At 47.1% G+C, this 14,196-nt stretch overlaps 1 protein-coding gene across 2 annotated transcripts in view; it reads right to left on the bottom strand.

Annotated features, from left to right (window-relative positions):
• Positions 1-14,196, bottom strand: part of LOC133356788 (guanine nucleotide-binding protein G(i) subunit alpha-2-like) — a 48,235-nt gene that overhangs the window by 11,009 nt on the left and 23,030 nt on the right. For both annotated transcript variants that reach the window (XM_061574471.1, XM_061574472.1), the window contains exons 7-9: positions 9,608-9,737; positions 8,262-8,415; positions 4,863-5,091 (exon numbers count right to left, since the gene is read on the bottom strand). In XM_061574471.1, the coding sequence (XP_061430455.1) occupies positions 4,901-5,091; positions 8,262-8,415; positions 9,608-9,737 (475 nt within the window). In that variant the 3' untranslated portion in view covers positions 4,863-4,900. The remainder of the gene's footprint in view (positions 1-4,862; positions 5,092-8,261; positions 8,416-9,607; positions 9,738-14,196) is intronic.

Genomic DNA, 14,196 nt, shown 5'->3' with positions numbered 1-14,196 from the left:
GCTGTGCATACACGCCCTGAAGAAGGGAAGTCGAGTTTAAAGTCTTTCGAAAGCGATGACTGCCGTGTCGCGCCTACAGCCTGTTTAATCTCGTGCACACACTCATGTGTTTCTGTGCAGCATTATTTTGTTTTAACAGGTAAAGGCCATCGAGCTTAATAGCTTGTTTTCAGAAGCCAGCTGGCCACAGATGATAACTCAACGAAGTGGCTTAACACGTGGAATTGTATAGCAGCCAAATACTCTAAACGCATGTTTCTGAATGTGGAGGGAAAAACCGGAGGGACCCAGAGCAAAATCCACGTGATCACCACAGGGAGAGAGACATGCACACTGCAAATATACAGCAGAGCAAGGCCGTAATTGTAATATTTATTGGGGAGGGGACACATCCCCCAATATTCAAATATGCTCAAAATGTCCCCCCCAATATATTGCTATAATCAATATTTTAAAAAATGCTATGCTATGTAAATAAAAACAACAATTTGCTTAACCTTGGCCACAATATCTGGACTTGTCTTCATATAACAATGTATAGATTTCTGTTTATATAATTGTGGTTATGGTTGTACTTTATTAATCCCTAATCTCTGCCGTTACAGCCATTGAAAGAAGAAAAGGTAAAAAAGAAAAGGCAGAGAAATGTAATACAATACACTATTAGACATTATTGTAAAAAATAAATAAAAAGTCCATCCCATGTGTTAGTGATTTTTTTTTTTAGGCAGGAAATTAGTTTTCAAATTTAGATTTTTTTTCTTGGGGGGGGGGGGGGGGCCCTAGACGCCCTGGAAGATTTGGTCTCCTCCAATGTTGACTCCATGGCTATGGCCTTGCAGCAGACGTTTGAGTCGGGATCACACCCACGACCTCTTTCATACCAGGCGGGGGAGTTAACATCTCGCCACCGTGGCGCTGAGCTCCCTACGCCGTCATCTTTGTACTGAAGTCCTCTTCGAGACTCAACCTGCATGTGCGAGACTCCTTTTTGCGTGTAAGGCTACTGGAGTAAACACAACCGCACAAAATAGACGGAATTTTTTTTTTGTTTACAAAAAATAAACGTTGTCTCCACTCCTTTTTACAAAGCTGCCCACAGTCTGTATGCACGTACGTTAAACAAGCGTGGAAACGGGTAAAGACCGATTTATTAAATAAAGACTCCTCGCTCTGATCTCGAGAGTGGGCAAAAGAAGAGGGAGAGAGAGATAAGAAAGATAAGAGAGAGAGAGAGGAGAGAGAGACGGCAGGAGTGTATGCAACCGGTGGTAAGATGAACAAACCGTCGCTGTATCAACTGAAGGGGAGTGAACCTTCCTAAAGGGAGCCAGCAAGTCCTGCGAGAGGGCCCGAAATGATCAAGTCTGGGTATGTTTGTATATATGTTGAACTTCTTTCGCACCGCACGTAGCCAACCGTGCTAATCGTAGGTGCTGGGGGCCATTGCTTCTCTGGCTTCTGCTCCTGATGTCTGGGATTCTCGTCGACCTTCAACCTTGTCCGGTTGCCACCTCTGCTACTGCCCTTGGGTCAAGTCATGACTGAAGACCCCATTTCCTGTCACGTGCATTGAACTGCAAAAAACAATTCCCCTGTGAAGCGCCTGGAGATGCGGTGGCATTTAGATGCTACGACAAGAGGTTTTACCCTTTCTGGCAATAAAAACCAGGCGTTATGATGGTAAAACACCGAACAGAATCTCTTTGTCAAGGAATCCTGTCTGCATTAGCCACGCGTACTTGTGGTGAACGTGCAAATAAAAAAATGCCGCTGTATGAATGTGAATTGTATTGTATAGAATAGAATATCAACGTAGGTGTCTTATGCACTTGGCTACTGGCCTCTGCATTGGGGCGGTATGCACACCACGAGCTGGTAATTATATCGGCCGCTGTGGTAATTATATCGGCCGCTGTGGTTTGTGGTGCAGTGACTCCACATGACAGCCAAAGTTGCCGAGTCCATCACCGGAGGCATGTCTGCCGAATAACAAGAACACCGCTTTTAGTGGTTCCCACGACGTTTTTTTTGTCCCGTGGGGATGCTATCGGTGTCATGTCACCCGACACACGTTGGAGAACGGCCCACAGGGGTGCATGTCACACAGCTACCTCTGAAATCCCTTCAAGTGACCGCTGTCCCACACAGTAGAGGACAGCACTGATTGCGCGCTCTGCCACACAGGGTACCCGTTCATCACACGGCATTTTTCATACGGAGCACCGGAATTTCGCCAAATTAAGTGCAGAAACAAATGTATCGTGATGATTTCGTTTGTGCAGTCATTGGTAAACTGGCTGAGACCATAAACTCGCTACACTTGAGAACTACTGTTCGATCACAGGTGGCTGCCTGAATTTTAACCTATGACCTCAGTGGCTGCCAGCTCAGCGCTCTGCTCTCTGTGCCACCCAGCAACCTCCTCGTGCTCAATAGTTGTTGCCCCAAGGGAAAGGTTGGCCCTCTGCCATAGGAATGTTGAATTTCCACAACTGGCTTACGAACGCCTACTGGAGATGACTCAGCAATTGGGAGAAAACGTATGAATCATAGTCCCGCACTATGAAATCACCGCAGACTCTGTCCATGAAACACAGTACCATGTGCTAGCCTTGCACTATCTAAACCACTGGTACTTAACCTTTACTGCAGCCTCGCATCCCTTGGTTCTCAAAAGTAAAAAAATGTACAATGTTAATAAATACGTAGGTTTTGACGAAACAAAGTTGGTTGTACTTACGTGCCTGTGCTTAATTTGTGTTTTCGATTATTTACCTTCTAAAAAATAATCTGGCTATGTCTTGCACTTTCTAAAGCTCTTAAGACAGAAACAGGAGGATATCTCCACAATTCTGGCTGTCGCCTGATGGTGCTGGTTGTAATTACCGGCGAAATGTCGTACTCGAATTGTAAATGTTGTGGGTTTACTCTCCAACACACTGGTGTGCTTAACTCGTAACCAATTGGCTTGTTTTTGTTTACATGACAAACCTTACTAATTGGCTGTGTCGAGTTGTGGCGGGTTTAACGACAACGTTTATATTTACGCGATCTAACCCAAAAAAACCTCTATTATGGAGAACACTGGCCGTGAAAGCCTACTATGTGTTAAACCAAACTGTACCTGCTTTAACAATTCCCAAACACTTGACACCTGCGCTCGGCATTCACGTAGGCCTGGCCTCAGACCGCACCACCACATCCTGACGAGCCACAACTTGTTGCCGCCGCTGCTGCTGCTGAAACCGCCGGCCAAAATTGGACAAATCTCTCAACGCAAACACTTCCCCGCGGTGTTTCTTTCTGGCGGAATAATAATAATCGTGACTGGTTTTGTACCTCTCAAGAGACTTATGAAATCGGCTCTGCTTGGGATTCTGGACAGTGAGTCAACGATGTTCGTTGAGTACAGTGAACAGGCGTGTAGAGTTACACGGAGTAACCGATTCACATTAATTATGACCATGTGACCTATACGGTGATTAGTGTGTGCACGAGAGAAGAGATGATTATAATTTTTGGAAATGCCTTAAACATTTTATGTTGATGTTATATTTTGACGAAATGGGGCCAACAACATTTTACAAAGCAAATAGCAAAATAAAACCGAGAAATATCGCAAAATGAGATGGTAAAAATGAGAGGAATTGGACAATTTTTCTTGAATCCAGTTGGAAACCCAAATCTTGACAATCCATTTCAAAGGGTGATATTTGTATAATTTGTGACGTCGCATTGGCATAGCCTATCACAAACGTCTTGTTCTGTCTCCCATCGGCCAAAATAAAACATGCCCATATCAATTGCATAAATAACAAAGTAGCTAATCTAATTTACATTTATAAAGAAAGTGTCTTCACTCGAGGCACATGGAATGATTTAGTTGGCAGTGGCTGTGCTCAACGGATTGAGGAATGAGTGGCAGCAATAGAAGGGTGCTGAGGGATCACGAAAGGGCAGGGGAGGGATGGGAAGGAGTGGAGGGGCAAGGGCAACAAAGAGGAAAATAATGGGTTATGGAGGACAGATGAGGCTTTAAAAGAAGACTGGAAGGAGGTTAAGGAGGGGGACTGCCTTAATGTACAGGGGCAGTGTTGAGTCTATGCGAAGTGTTGAGTCTATGAGGAATGCTGAGTCTATGGGCAGTGTTGAGTCTATGGGCAGTGCTGAGTCTTTGGGCAGTGTTGAGTCTATGGACAGTGTTGAGTCTATAGACAGTGTTGAGTGTATGGGCAGTGTTGAGTCTATGGGCAGTGTTGAGTCTATGAGCAGTGCTGAGTCTATGGGCAGTGCTGAGTCTACGGTGCAGTGTTGAGTATATGGGCAATGTTGAGTCTACGGTGCAGTGTTGAGTCTATGGGCAGTGTTGAGTCTATGGGGCAGTGTTGAATCTATGGGCAGTGTTGAGTCTATGGGGCAGTGTTGAGTCTATGAGCAGTGTTGAGTCTATGAGCAGTGGTGAGCAGTGGTGAGTCTATGGGCAGTGCTGAGTCTATGGGCAGTGCTGAGTCTATGGGCAGTGCTGAGTCTATGGGCAGTGCTGCTTAATGCTCGGGGGAAGATTATTCCAGTGGAGGGGTTCAAGGAGGGAGAAGGACCGAAAGGGGGACTGGGCACAGGAAGAATGAGAGACAGAGAGAGGATTGGGAATGAAGACGACGAGAGGAGGGGACGTGGAATGAGATGAGAAAGGCGAGATGAGGTGGGTCAAAGCCATGGAGAGATTTAAAGACCAAGATCACCCATATGGCCTTAACAGACCGTTGGGACGCGGAAGGAGAGCGTGGCTGCGAGGGGGCATGGCTGGGAGGGGGCAGGGGGGGGGGTTGTGGGTGGAGGGGGGGCTATCATCAGCGTACCTGCCCCGGGGGGGGGGGGGGGGGTAGCCGTAGCACCATCACACGAGGCCACAGTCCTTGAGGTTGTTCTTGATGATGACGTCAGTGACGGCGTCGAACACGAACTGCACGTTCTGCGTGTCGGTAGCGCACGTCAGGTGCGTGTACACCTCCTTGCTGTCGCTCCGCCGGTTCAGGTTCTCAAACTGCGCCTGGATGTAGGAGGATGTCTCGTGGAACGAGTTCCCTCCTGCGCGGCAAAACGGTGGGCGCCGGGGGAAATAAATAAGTGATGCGCGCGCCGCAAACACGGCCACAGCGGACAGGGATATTGGTAACGGTGGCGAGGTGACAAAGCATCGGGGTTACCGGCAACAGAGGCACAACCACACACACAATCAACAGGGATATGGGCAACAGTTGTACAACAAGAACCACCAGGACGACGTCAACAAACAACCAATGGAGCTCTAAGTGACCGTGACGCAACCACAAATACAACCACCACCAGGACAATCGTCAACCAAAACACAACCACAGGTTTCATGGCCATTCGCAGCCAAAAAATAAATGCAACCACCAAGGAAGGACTTTCAACCACAGCGTAACCACAACTCTCTGGGCTGTTGGTTACCAGGCAATAGAAAGCAGCCACAACCACCAGGGCTCTTCATGTCGGTGATGATTATGTTGGCAATAATAGTGACGATGTAACTGAAATCGGTGTTGGTGGTGGTGTTGGTGGCGGTGTTGGTCATGCAGCATCAAGATTAGCCTCTGTGGAGGAGGCTCATGAAGGATGCTGTTGGGCAGTTGGAGGCAGTCGCCGTCCAACAACAACGGAGGGTGGAGGAGCGACGCTCACAACAACGAGCGGAGTGCCGTGCAGATAAAATGCAGCAAGTTGGCACAGTAGGGAGCACAGTTGGTGCATATGCAAGTCATCTCACTCAGTCAACCCATGGCACCTGGGTCTGTCCCGTGATCTGTCAGGCAAGCCTTCGACACTTCACGTGACTTTGCAGTGCACACCTGACCTGGCACAAGCGCCGTGGTGACATCACCGCCACTTAGTGGCCAATGGCGTCTGCTGTTATTGTTGGTGTGCATGATACTGACGTTGTGATATTGGCGGAGTCGATCATGTGTATGAAGTAATGTGGGTGACATTGATGTCGTAAGTGATGTTGATTGATATTAGCAATAGCAGGAACGTGTGCACAGTGGGCGTTGCACAGTGGGCGTTGCCTGCTTCAAATTCACTCTCACTCAAGAGGCAAAGAGCCTCCGGCACATATAGCAGCTGCAGCTGACAATGAGGGGTACACTGAACTGATGAAACCAGTATACAAATGCCCCGTCATCCTTCTGTTACCTAAATTGACTTAAATGCCATCAACATGTAAACACTCATTAATTGGTTGAAAACATCTTGGAATGTAGAGGATCGGAGAGCTTGGGCAACAGTTGGTAATGCCGGCTCACTGCCGGACTGCTGCCTTCCAGCTTTGCCCATGGTTTCTCACCGATTTTGAGATTAGCATGAACGACGACGATATATAAAACTAAACCATTTTTGTTATCAATATAAGCACAGCTCTATTTAACTGGTAGCTACCACAGGGCTATGTGCAGAGCGTGTAACAGTGGTAAAGTGATCTGGACACACAAAGCTTGCAAGAATGTTCATGTTTTGCTGTTGGCATCCTCTTTATGTATGCGTTTACACATATATATGTATGCTTCTCCCCTCCCACTGCTCACCTCTTTATTTTAATTTTCATACGTGTACGTCATAACAAAAACTGATGACGTATGCGTACGTCATCGGAATGGGTTAAATGAGCGCATCATCAACCCTTAAAACAATGACACCTTCACAACAGCGCTGTGCGGTGCCAGCCGCCCGGTTCTTTGGGGCCCTTGGGCACCGTGCGCTCGCTCGCTGTCACATGGTACAAATACATCCCGAGGGAAAATACAATAAGGTGCGTGGTCCGCCTGTACAGGGAAAGGGGGTTGGGGAAAAGAATGTTTCGTGAGGCAGGGAGGAGAGATAGAAGCATGCGCACGGAGTAATTGAAAATGATGAAGGTGCGCGGCAAGCTGGGCTATTGTGTTTGGAACAGGTGGAAGACCAAATTCCCTCAAGGTGTCAATCACAATTGAGCGAGCCCAACCCAGCCAGCTTCCTATAAATATGACCCCCCCCCACCACACAATAGAGGTGGAGGGTGAATATAGGAAGGCTCGACCCATAAGCATCGCTGCTCTGGAGCGTTATCCAGCAGTGGAGAAGAGCGGTCCAAGGGAACAGCCAAGTCTAGATTTTAAGCTTTCGTGACTGCAAGGATTCATATTCTTAGGTTGTTTCGGTAAAGTCACGTAGGTAAAATTTTTAATTTAAATTAATAAAAGTAAAATAAAATAAAAATAAAAATCACGACGTTTCGATTGCAACACAAGCAATCATCATCAGGTATAAATGCAATAGCAACAACAATTCTAACCAGAAAAACTATAGACAGACATATAAGCAGACAGATATCACCAAGATACATAGAGAGTAACACAGGTACAGAGAGGGAGATCGTCTCTGTTGAGTGGCCTTAAATAGGCAGAGGGGGCAGGGGCAGAGAGATGGAGGGGGTTAGATAAAAAATTGACTTTACCGAAACAACCTAAGAATAGGAACAGCCAAGCTTGAGTCTGTAAGTAGCAGCTCGGCAGGACTATGGGCTGTGCGGTTAGAGCGTTGATATTAAAATAAATACATTTTTCGTGGTGCGCCAGGATCTGCGTTGACAGTCCCTGTGTGCAATTTCAGTGGGGATGGAGAGCAGTGACGGGCAAGGACATTCGGCAGGGGGGGAGGGGAGAGGAGCCACTCAATGGTGGGAAGGAGCCAGCAGACGCCTGGCTCACTTCCTCTGCTCTGCTGACGGTGTCAGGCCGGTGGTGGCCCACGACGCGCGGGGAGTCGGGCTTCACCTGGAGTCGGGTTTCTTGTGAATGCAGCCCAAAGCGGGTGGTAAACGCCATCTCTAAGGCTAAAAGTGTTTTTATTTAAGGGCGTGTGAGTGTTCGGGAACGCGTTGGCTTAGGTGTGAGTGTCGGGATAAAGGGGTCATAATGTAACATATTGTGAGTGTTAACCTTGGTGTGCTAGAGATGCGCTACTGCGTGAGAAATTGGCAGGGTGGCTTGTCTAAAAATTAGACCGACCAACCTACCCTGTTGAATAGCCTCCGTGAATGGCCTCGATTGCTCTCGCTAGACTCGACCCACAATATACGCGCGAGTGACCTGGCTGACAAAAAAATATAATGGTGACGCCGATTAAAGGCGAGCCTGGCCAGAGACTAAGCGTCAGCACTCGCTCAGCGGCCGTGATCGACGGCGTGGGCGCTTGCGCAGTACCCGTGTACTCGGGGAAGCAAGTGGTGATGGGGTTGTTCTTGATCTTCTCCTTGAACAGGTCCTTCTTGTTGAGGAAGAGGATGATGGAGGTGTCCGTGAACCACTTGTTGTTGCAAATGCTGTCGAACAGCTTCATGCTCTCGTGCATGCGGTTCTACGAGGGAATCGTTCGCACAAGCGACACGCACACTGTTTAACACGCAGCATTTCACGACCAATATTATTCATAATAACGTTTTTTTTTGGATTAGATCGCGTAAATATAAAATGTGTCGTTAACACACCACCACCTGACCCACAGCCCATTCTAAAGGTTTGTAAAAAAACGTGCCAATTAGCGACTACTTCAGCACACCCGTGTGTTAACAATTTGAGTACGACGTTTTGCCGGTGACTGCTACTGGCTTCATCAGGCGATTTGCTTGAATTGTAAAGAAGCCTTCCTGTTATCTATCTTAGAGTAAAAGGTGATGCCATCACTGTGAGCTTATCAGGTGCAAAGACCAGAGGGGGGGGGGGGGGTTAATGTAATCATATCAATTACAATGGATTATGGTAATATGAGAATAAGCAGTACACACTATACTCTCTCACACGCCAATGTCTTTTATCTTTTTTACATTTTACCTTTTTTCACGGTTGTGATGAGTGACATACTCCCGACGGTAAACGCACCGCCCGGCGTTGCAGGTGGCGCATGTCCTTATTTGCGGGCCTCATTGTTGGTGCGGTTTTTAATTATTTCGCGACAGGGTTTTGGCCGTTTCCTTTTTTTTTTAATAAAACACGCGAGGGGCGTGGGGGAGATTTAAAAAATGTATGTTAGGCTTGCTTAGGTTTCCTGTAAAGAAGGTTTTTCTTTTTCTAAACTCCAGTGCTTGCGACCCACCACCACACTCCAATACAAAGCAACTCCTTCCACGCCGCACCCACCCGATGACTGTTATAAACACGTCCCGTGTGAACGCTGTTTGCCTTAATAGCGCCGATTCAAATTAAGACTGAGATATTAATTGCGCGTGCATGCACACGCTTTCCACGTGACACAGATAGAGTACTCCGTTTTCCTGCCAGACAAATACATACACTCACTAAGGGAGTTGGCCAAAACATCCCAATATAGGATCACAGAGCTTGGGCAATTGTTGACGCCTGTTCTGGCTGCCTTCCCCGCCCGTCTGTGGTTTCCCACGCCCGAACCGTTCCCTCCGAGGGCGAACGAAGAACGCATTACAAACTCTACAATTGCTCAATTATTACTCAGCTCCGCGGACACCTTTGTCATTTTGGCCTCAAGTGACACCCCATTCTGTGTGGTGCTGTCGGGGAGAGGGAGGGGGACCCACCATCTCTTCGTCCTCTGCCAGGACCAAGTCGTAGGCGCTGAGAGCCACGCAGAAGATGATGGCGGTGACGCCCTCGAAGCAGTGGATCCACTTCTTACGCTCGGACCGCTGGCCACCGACGTCAAACATCCTTCACGGCACAGCACAGTGACACACGGCTCAGTGACACGGCCCAGTAACACAAGGCTTGACACGGCACAATAACACACGGTTCAATAACAGAACAGTAACACACGGCTTGACACGGCACAATAACACACGGTTCAATAACAGAACAGTGACACACGGCTTGACACAGCACGGTAAAAGAGTACAGTAACATACGACTCAATAATACACGGCTTGACACAGCACAACAAGGCACGGAGAGTGAGCGCCTTGGCCGGCCTTTGTCTTTCTGTAAATCAAGGCCGTAGCCACGGAGTCAACATTGGGGGGACCAAATCTTCCAGTGGGTGTGGGGGTCCCTAGCAGAAAAAAAAATCTTAATTTGAAAACTCATTTCCTGCCATTTCCTGCCTAAAATATTAAAAAATTCACTAACACATAGGATGGACTTTGTATTTATTTTTTGCAATAATGTCTAATAGTGTATTGTATGACATTGCTCTGTTTTTTTGACCTTTTCTTGTTTCATTGTATGTAATGGCAGAGATTAAGTATTAATAAAGTACAACCATAACCACAATCCTATAAACAGAAATCTCTTCTATAGCAATATATTGGGGGGGACATTTTGAGTATATTTGAATATTGGGGAGGATGTGTCTCCCACAACATTTATTATAATTACGGCCTTGCCATATTTCCCATAAATATGCTAAATTCCTTTTGATATGCAAATTCCTTTGTCAATGCGCCCAGCTTATATATATGCTCCAAGCTCGTGTGCTGTTTCATTCAGACTCTGTCGCCTCGACGGACCTGGTTTTCACCTGAGGACGGCTGCTTGCGTTGTGGCCGAAACGTCGTGAGAATTGTTTTATTATGTTTTATTTTTATTATTTTATTACTTCCCTTCTACGTGACTTTACCGAAAGAACCAAGAAGATATGGCCTTGCTGTAAATCCATACTATTACCACTCCCCCCCACCGCCCCGACTCATAAATCAACAACACAAGCTCATTTACACCCACATTCACGAAAAAGCTTTGACAATTATCCTTTGTTTTTCAGGGTTGGAATATTTCTAAAGGTTCGCAGCGTAACGACATGGGGCTTGGGCTCAGTTCTCGTTTCGGACATTACTCTGCGAGTACGTTTAGGAAAGATCCTGTTTTTTTGGACGGCCAACGGTGGATTGGCATGCGTACACTGTTCAGCAAAAAAAAAAATCCTCTTCCAGATCCAAAGTGAATTTGCCCTCGGTTTTCAATGCATCCCCAAACATGGGCACACGGAGCCAAAACAAGTCACACGGTGCCAACGCTCTTGTGTTTTGGCGCACACAATTAAAACCACCTGTCCATATCGTCTCGAGAATATATCGTAAGGAAAGAAAAAAAAAGTGTCGAAGTTGTGAGGGGAAAAAATAAAAAGCGAGAACACATTTCGGCTAAAGGTTGTAGGCCGGAGTGCGTGGGCTGTGTGTATTTGTGTGTACACGTGGACAGGCATTATAGTGGTTAAACATTGCGCTATAAACCCAGAGACTTGAGTTGGATACCCTGCTCAAAACCAATAAGTGGCAATATCAGAACCGATCCTGGGCCTTCCCTGGGTCGGCTCAGCCTCAAACGAGTACCTGGTGTGGTGTGTGAACATTGCCACTTGGAAGACAAAGGGCAGCCTGGCGTCGTGCCGGCCTTCATAGGTGCTGGCTAACGGCACTCTGTCCCAACCGTCTGTTCAAGCTATATGGGAGATCTTTCTCTTTGTGTACGAATGTGCATGCACATGTGGTCACATATGTATGCTTTTGTGCACTTGCAACGTGCTTGTGCTGTGCACACGTGTGTGTTTGTGCGTGCATCCGTGTGCTTGTGTGCGCGCACATGCGTAGGGAGAAATGTTACATGAATCGTGGTGGTATTTTGCCCATACTGCACCACGCTGGCTTAGTGTGGTTTGGCTAAGGGGGAAAATGGCACCACCGGTTCTGATATAACCCACCACCGATGTCTGCCGTGGCCGGGAATCGAACTCGGGTCACCAGGATCAATCGCGCAGCGCGCTAAACCACTGCGCCACCGTTTCCACCATTAACCCCTAATCACCTAAATTAAATTTCCCAGTTATCTGACTCAGTTCATTCCTAGACCAAAACAAACCAAAGCGAGCACTTAAAATGCTGCATCGACGTTATCGCAGGCAGCACAAAGGAAGCAAATGAATGGTGCCAACGAAATAATCAGTTCAAGTGCTGATCCAATCTTAACAGCTGCCCGATGACAGTTATTGTCTCATCCGTCCCGAGAGATCAAATTACAACATCTCTCGTCGTATATCTGTGGGTTTATATGCCAATGGATATGTGTGGTAGCATGTGGCGCACATACATTCTCCAGGGTTACTGTGGGTGATGAGGTCAGGTGACCCAGAAGAATAATACAATTATTAGAGCACAGTGCCGGCACGGCTCATATGCTGGGATTTTCAACATATGTTTTAGCCACCTGTTATTATTATCATTGGCGAGATGTTAACTACCTCGCCTGGTATATAGGAGGTCGGAGGTTCTATTCCGACCCTGATACCTGTATATTTGGAGTTTGCATGTTTTCCCCGTGGTCACGTGGATTTTTCTACGGGTCCTCCGGTTTTTCACTCCACATTTAGAATCAACATCTAGAATCAACATCACACGTTTACAGTATTTGGCTGCAATACATTTCCACATAAGCCACTTGCTTGAGCTATCGTTTGTGGCCAGGTCAGTTCATTAAAAGAGCTATAGTGTCCAGTGGGCCTTACCTAATAAAATAAAAAAGTATATCGTTTTTATAGAGTCTCAAGACACATTTACAGGAGGGTCCTGCTAAGTTAAGGGAGGGGGGGGGGCGACGGTGCTATGTGCAATCCCAGTTTGAGTAATTTGCAGATGTTTTTGTTGAGCAATGGGGATTTTTTTGGCCAATACCAGATATGTTGTACTTTTTTTTTAGCTATGGGAGGAAACTCTAGAAATCAGGAGGGGGGTAACCGCATTCGGAACAGGACTAGGACATATGAACTCCATAGAGAAAGAGGCACCCAAGTAGGGAATTTAACTCGGGCCCTTTTTGCTGTGAGGCACAAGTGTTTCCACTGCACAACCCCTGCTGTCCAAAACCTGTCGATTATGGTGGTCTCAGCTCACCCTCCAACAATGCCTGCTCATAAAAAAACACATCGGATTGATTTGGCTTAATTTCTGTTATTCAGCACTGTTAATTAAACGTTTCCATCTGATATTCAACATTTTTGTTACGTGGCCTTCAGCAAGAATCCCTGCATAAGCTGTCCTTTACTCTATATGTGGCACTTAACCAGCAATGGTTCAAGCAAGCCTGACTCTTCTGGTGAGACACTGGCTGTCAAAACCGGTCAGGACTTTACTTCCATTGAACCAATGCTGCTGATAATGAGATGCACTTGCAGAGGGGCCGTGCGGTTCGATGGGCTGTGCAAACGATACATTCCGTTATTATACGGAGAGGAAAATATGAGAGGGGGGCTTATTTATTTTGGAAATGGCACATTAAAAAACCGAAACTGAAGTGACTCGAGAAGTAGTTCTGCGACGTCAACTTGCGCAGCCGTTCCCTGTAACGCGAGGTGGCGCGTCTCTAGCTGCTGAGTGTCCCAAATGGAAAATGGATGCATCTGATGGCATGATTGCAAGAGCACCATAATTGGAAAATTCCGTGTGTTTGTGTGAGGCCCCCAGGCACGGGCAGGAGTGGGGAGAGTGGTGGTTGGGGGGGGGCGAGGTTGGGTTGGCTGCTTGGGGCTGCTGGCACAAATCCGGCTGAAGTCAGTGTCAAGTTATGGCTCGCGTCTGTGCCCAGCGTTAATGAAAACCAAATATAAGATGTTTGTTCTCGTCCACGTTCTACCAGCCACACCTTCCAGAGCTAATAATTAAAACAAAAAAAAATAAAAAAAACAGATGCCACCGTCTGCAAGCGGGAGTTGTAACTCTACAAATATTGACGTAGCCAAGGGAACTCACACAACTGAAATATTCAGAGGTTAACTTGCTCGTTTTTACGCACTTGTGAATGAGCGTGTGTGTGTCCATTCACGTGCGTGTGTGGTAATGCGAGCAATAGCGTAGCGGTTAGCGTGGTGCGCTACGAACCCGACGACCCGAGTTCGATTCCCGCTGTGATGATTATGTGAACAGGTCCTGAGCCTTCCCCCTAGGACGACTCAGCCTCAAATAGGTACCTGGTGCGGTGTGTAAACATTGCCACTAGGGAGACAAAGGCGGCCAGATGTGGTGCTTGCCCCCCCCCCCCTACCGTGTGCTGTGCCGGCCTTCGTAGGTGTTCGCAAATAGCACTTGTCCCATCAGTCTGTTCAGGCTATGTCGGGGATATTTGTCTTTACCTTTGTATGCACTTGAGTAGTGGTCAGCAGACTGCCCCCCTATGAAAACCTGGC

Source organism: Lethenteron reissneri, chromosome 55 (genome assembly GCF_015708825.2).
Source record: "Lethenteron reissneri isolate LAM-NWPU_2019-01 chromosome 55, ASM1570882v1, whole genome shotgun sequence".
NCBI classification, from domain to species: Eukaryota; Metazoa; Chordata; class Hyperoartia; order Petromyzontiformes; family Petromyzontidae; genus Lethenteron; species Lethenteron reissneri.
Note: the sequence above shows the minus strand (reverse complement) of the source record. Positions and strands in the feature narration are given on the sequence as shown.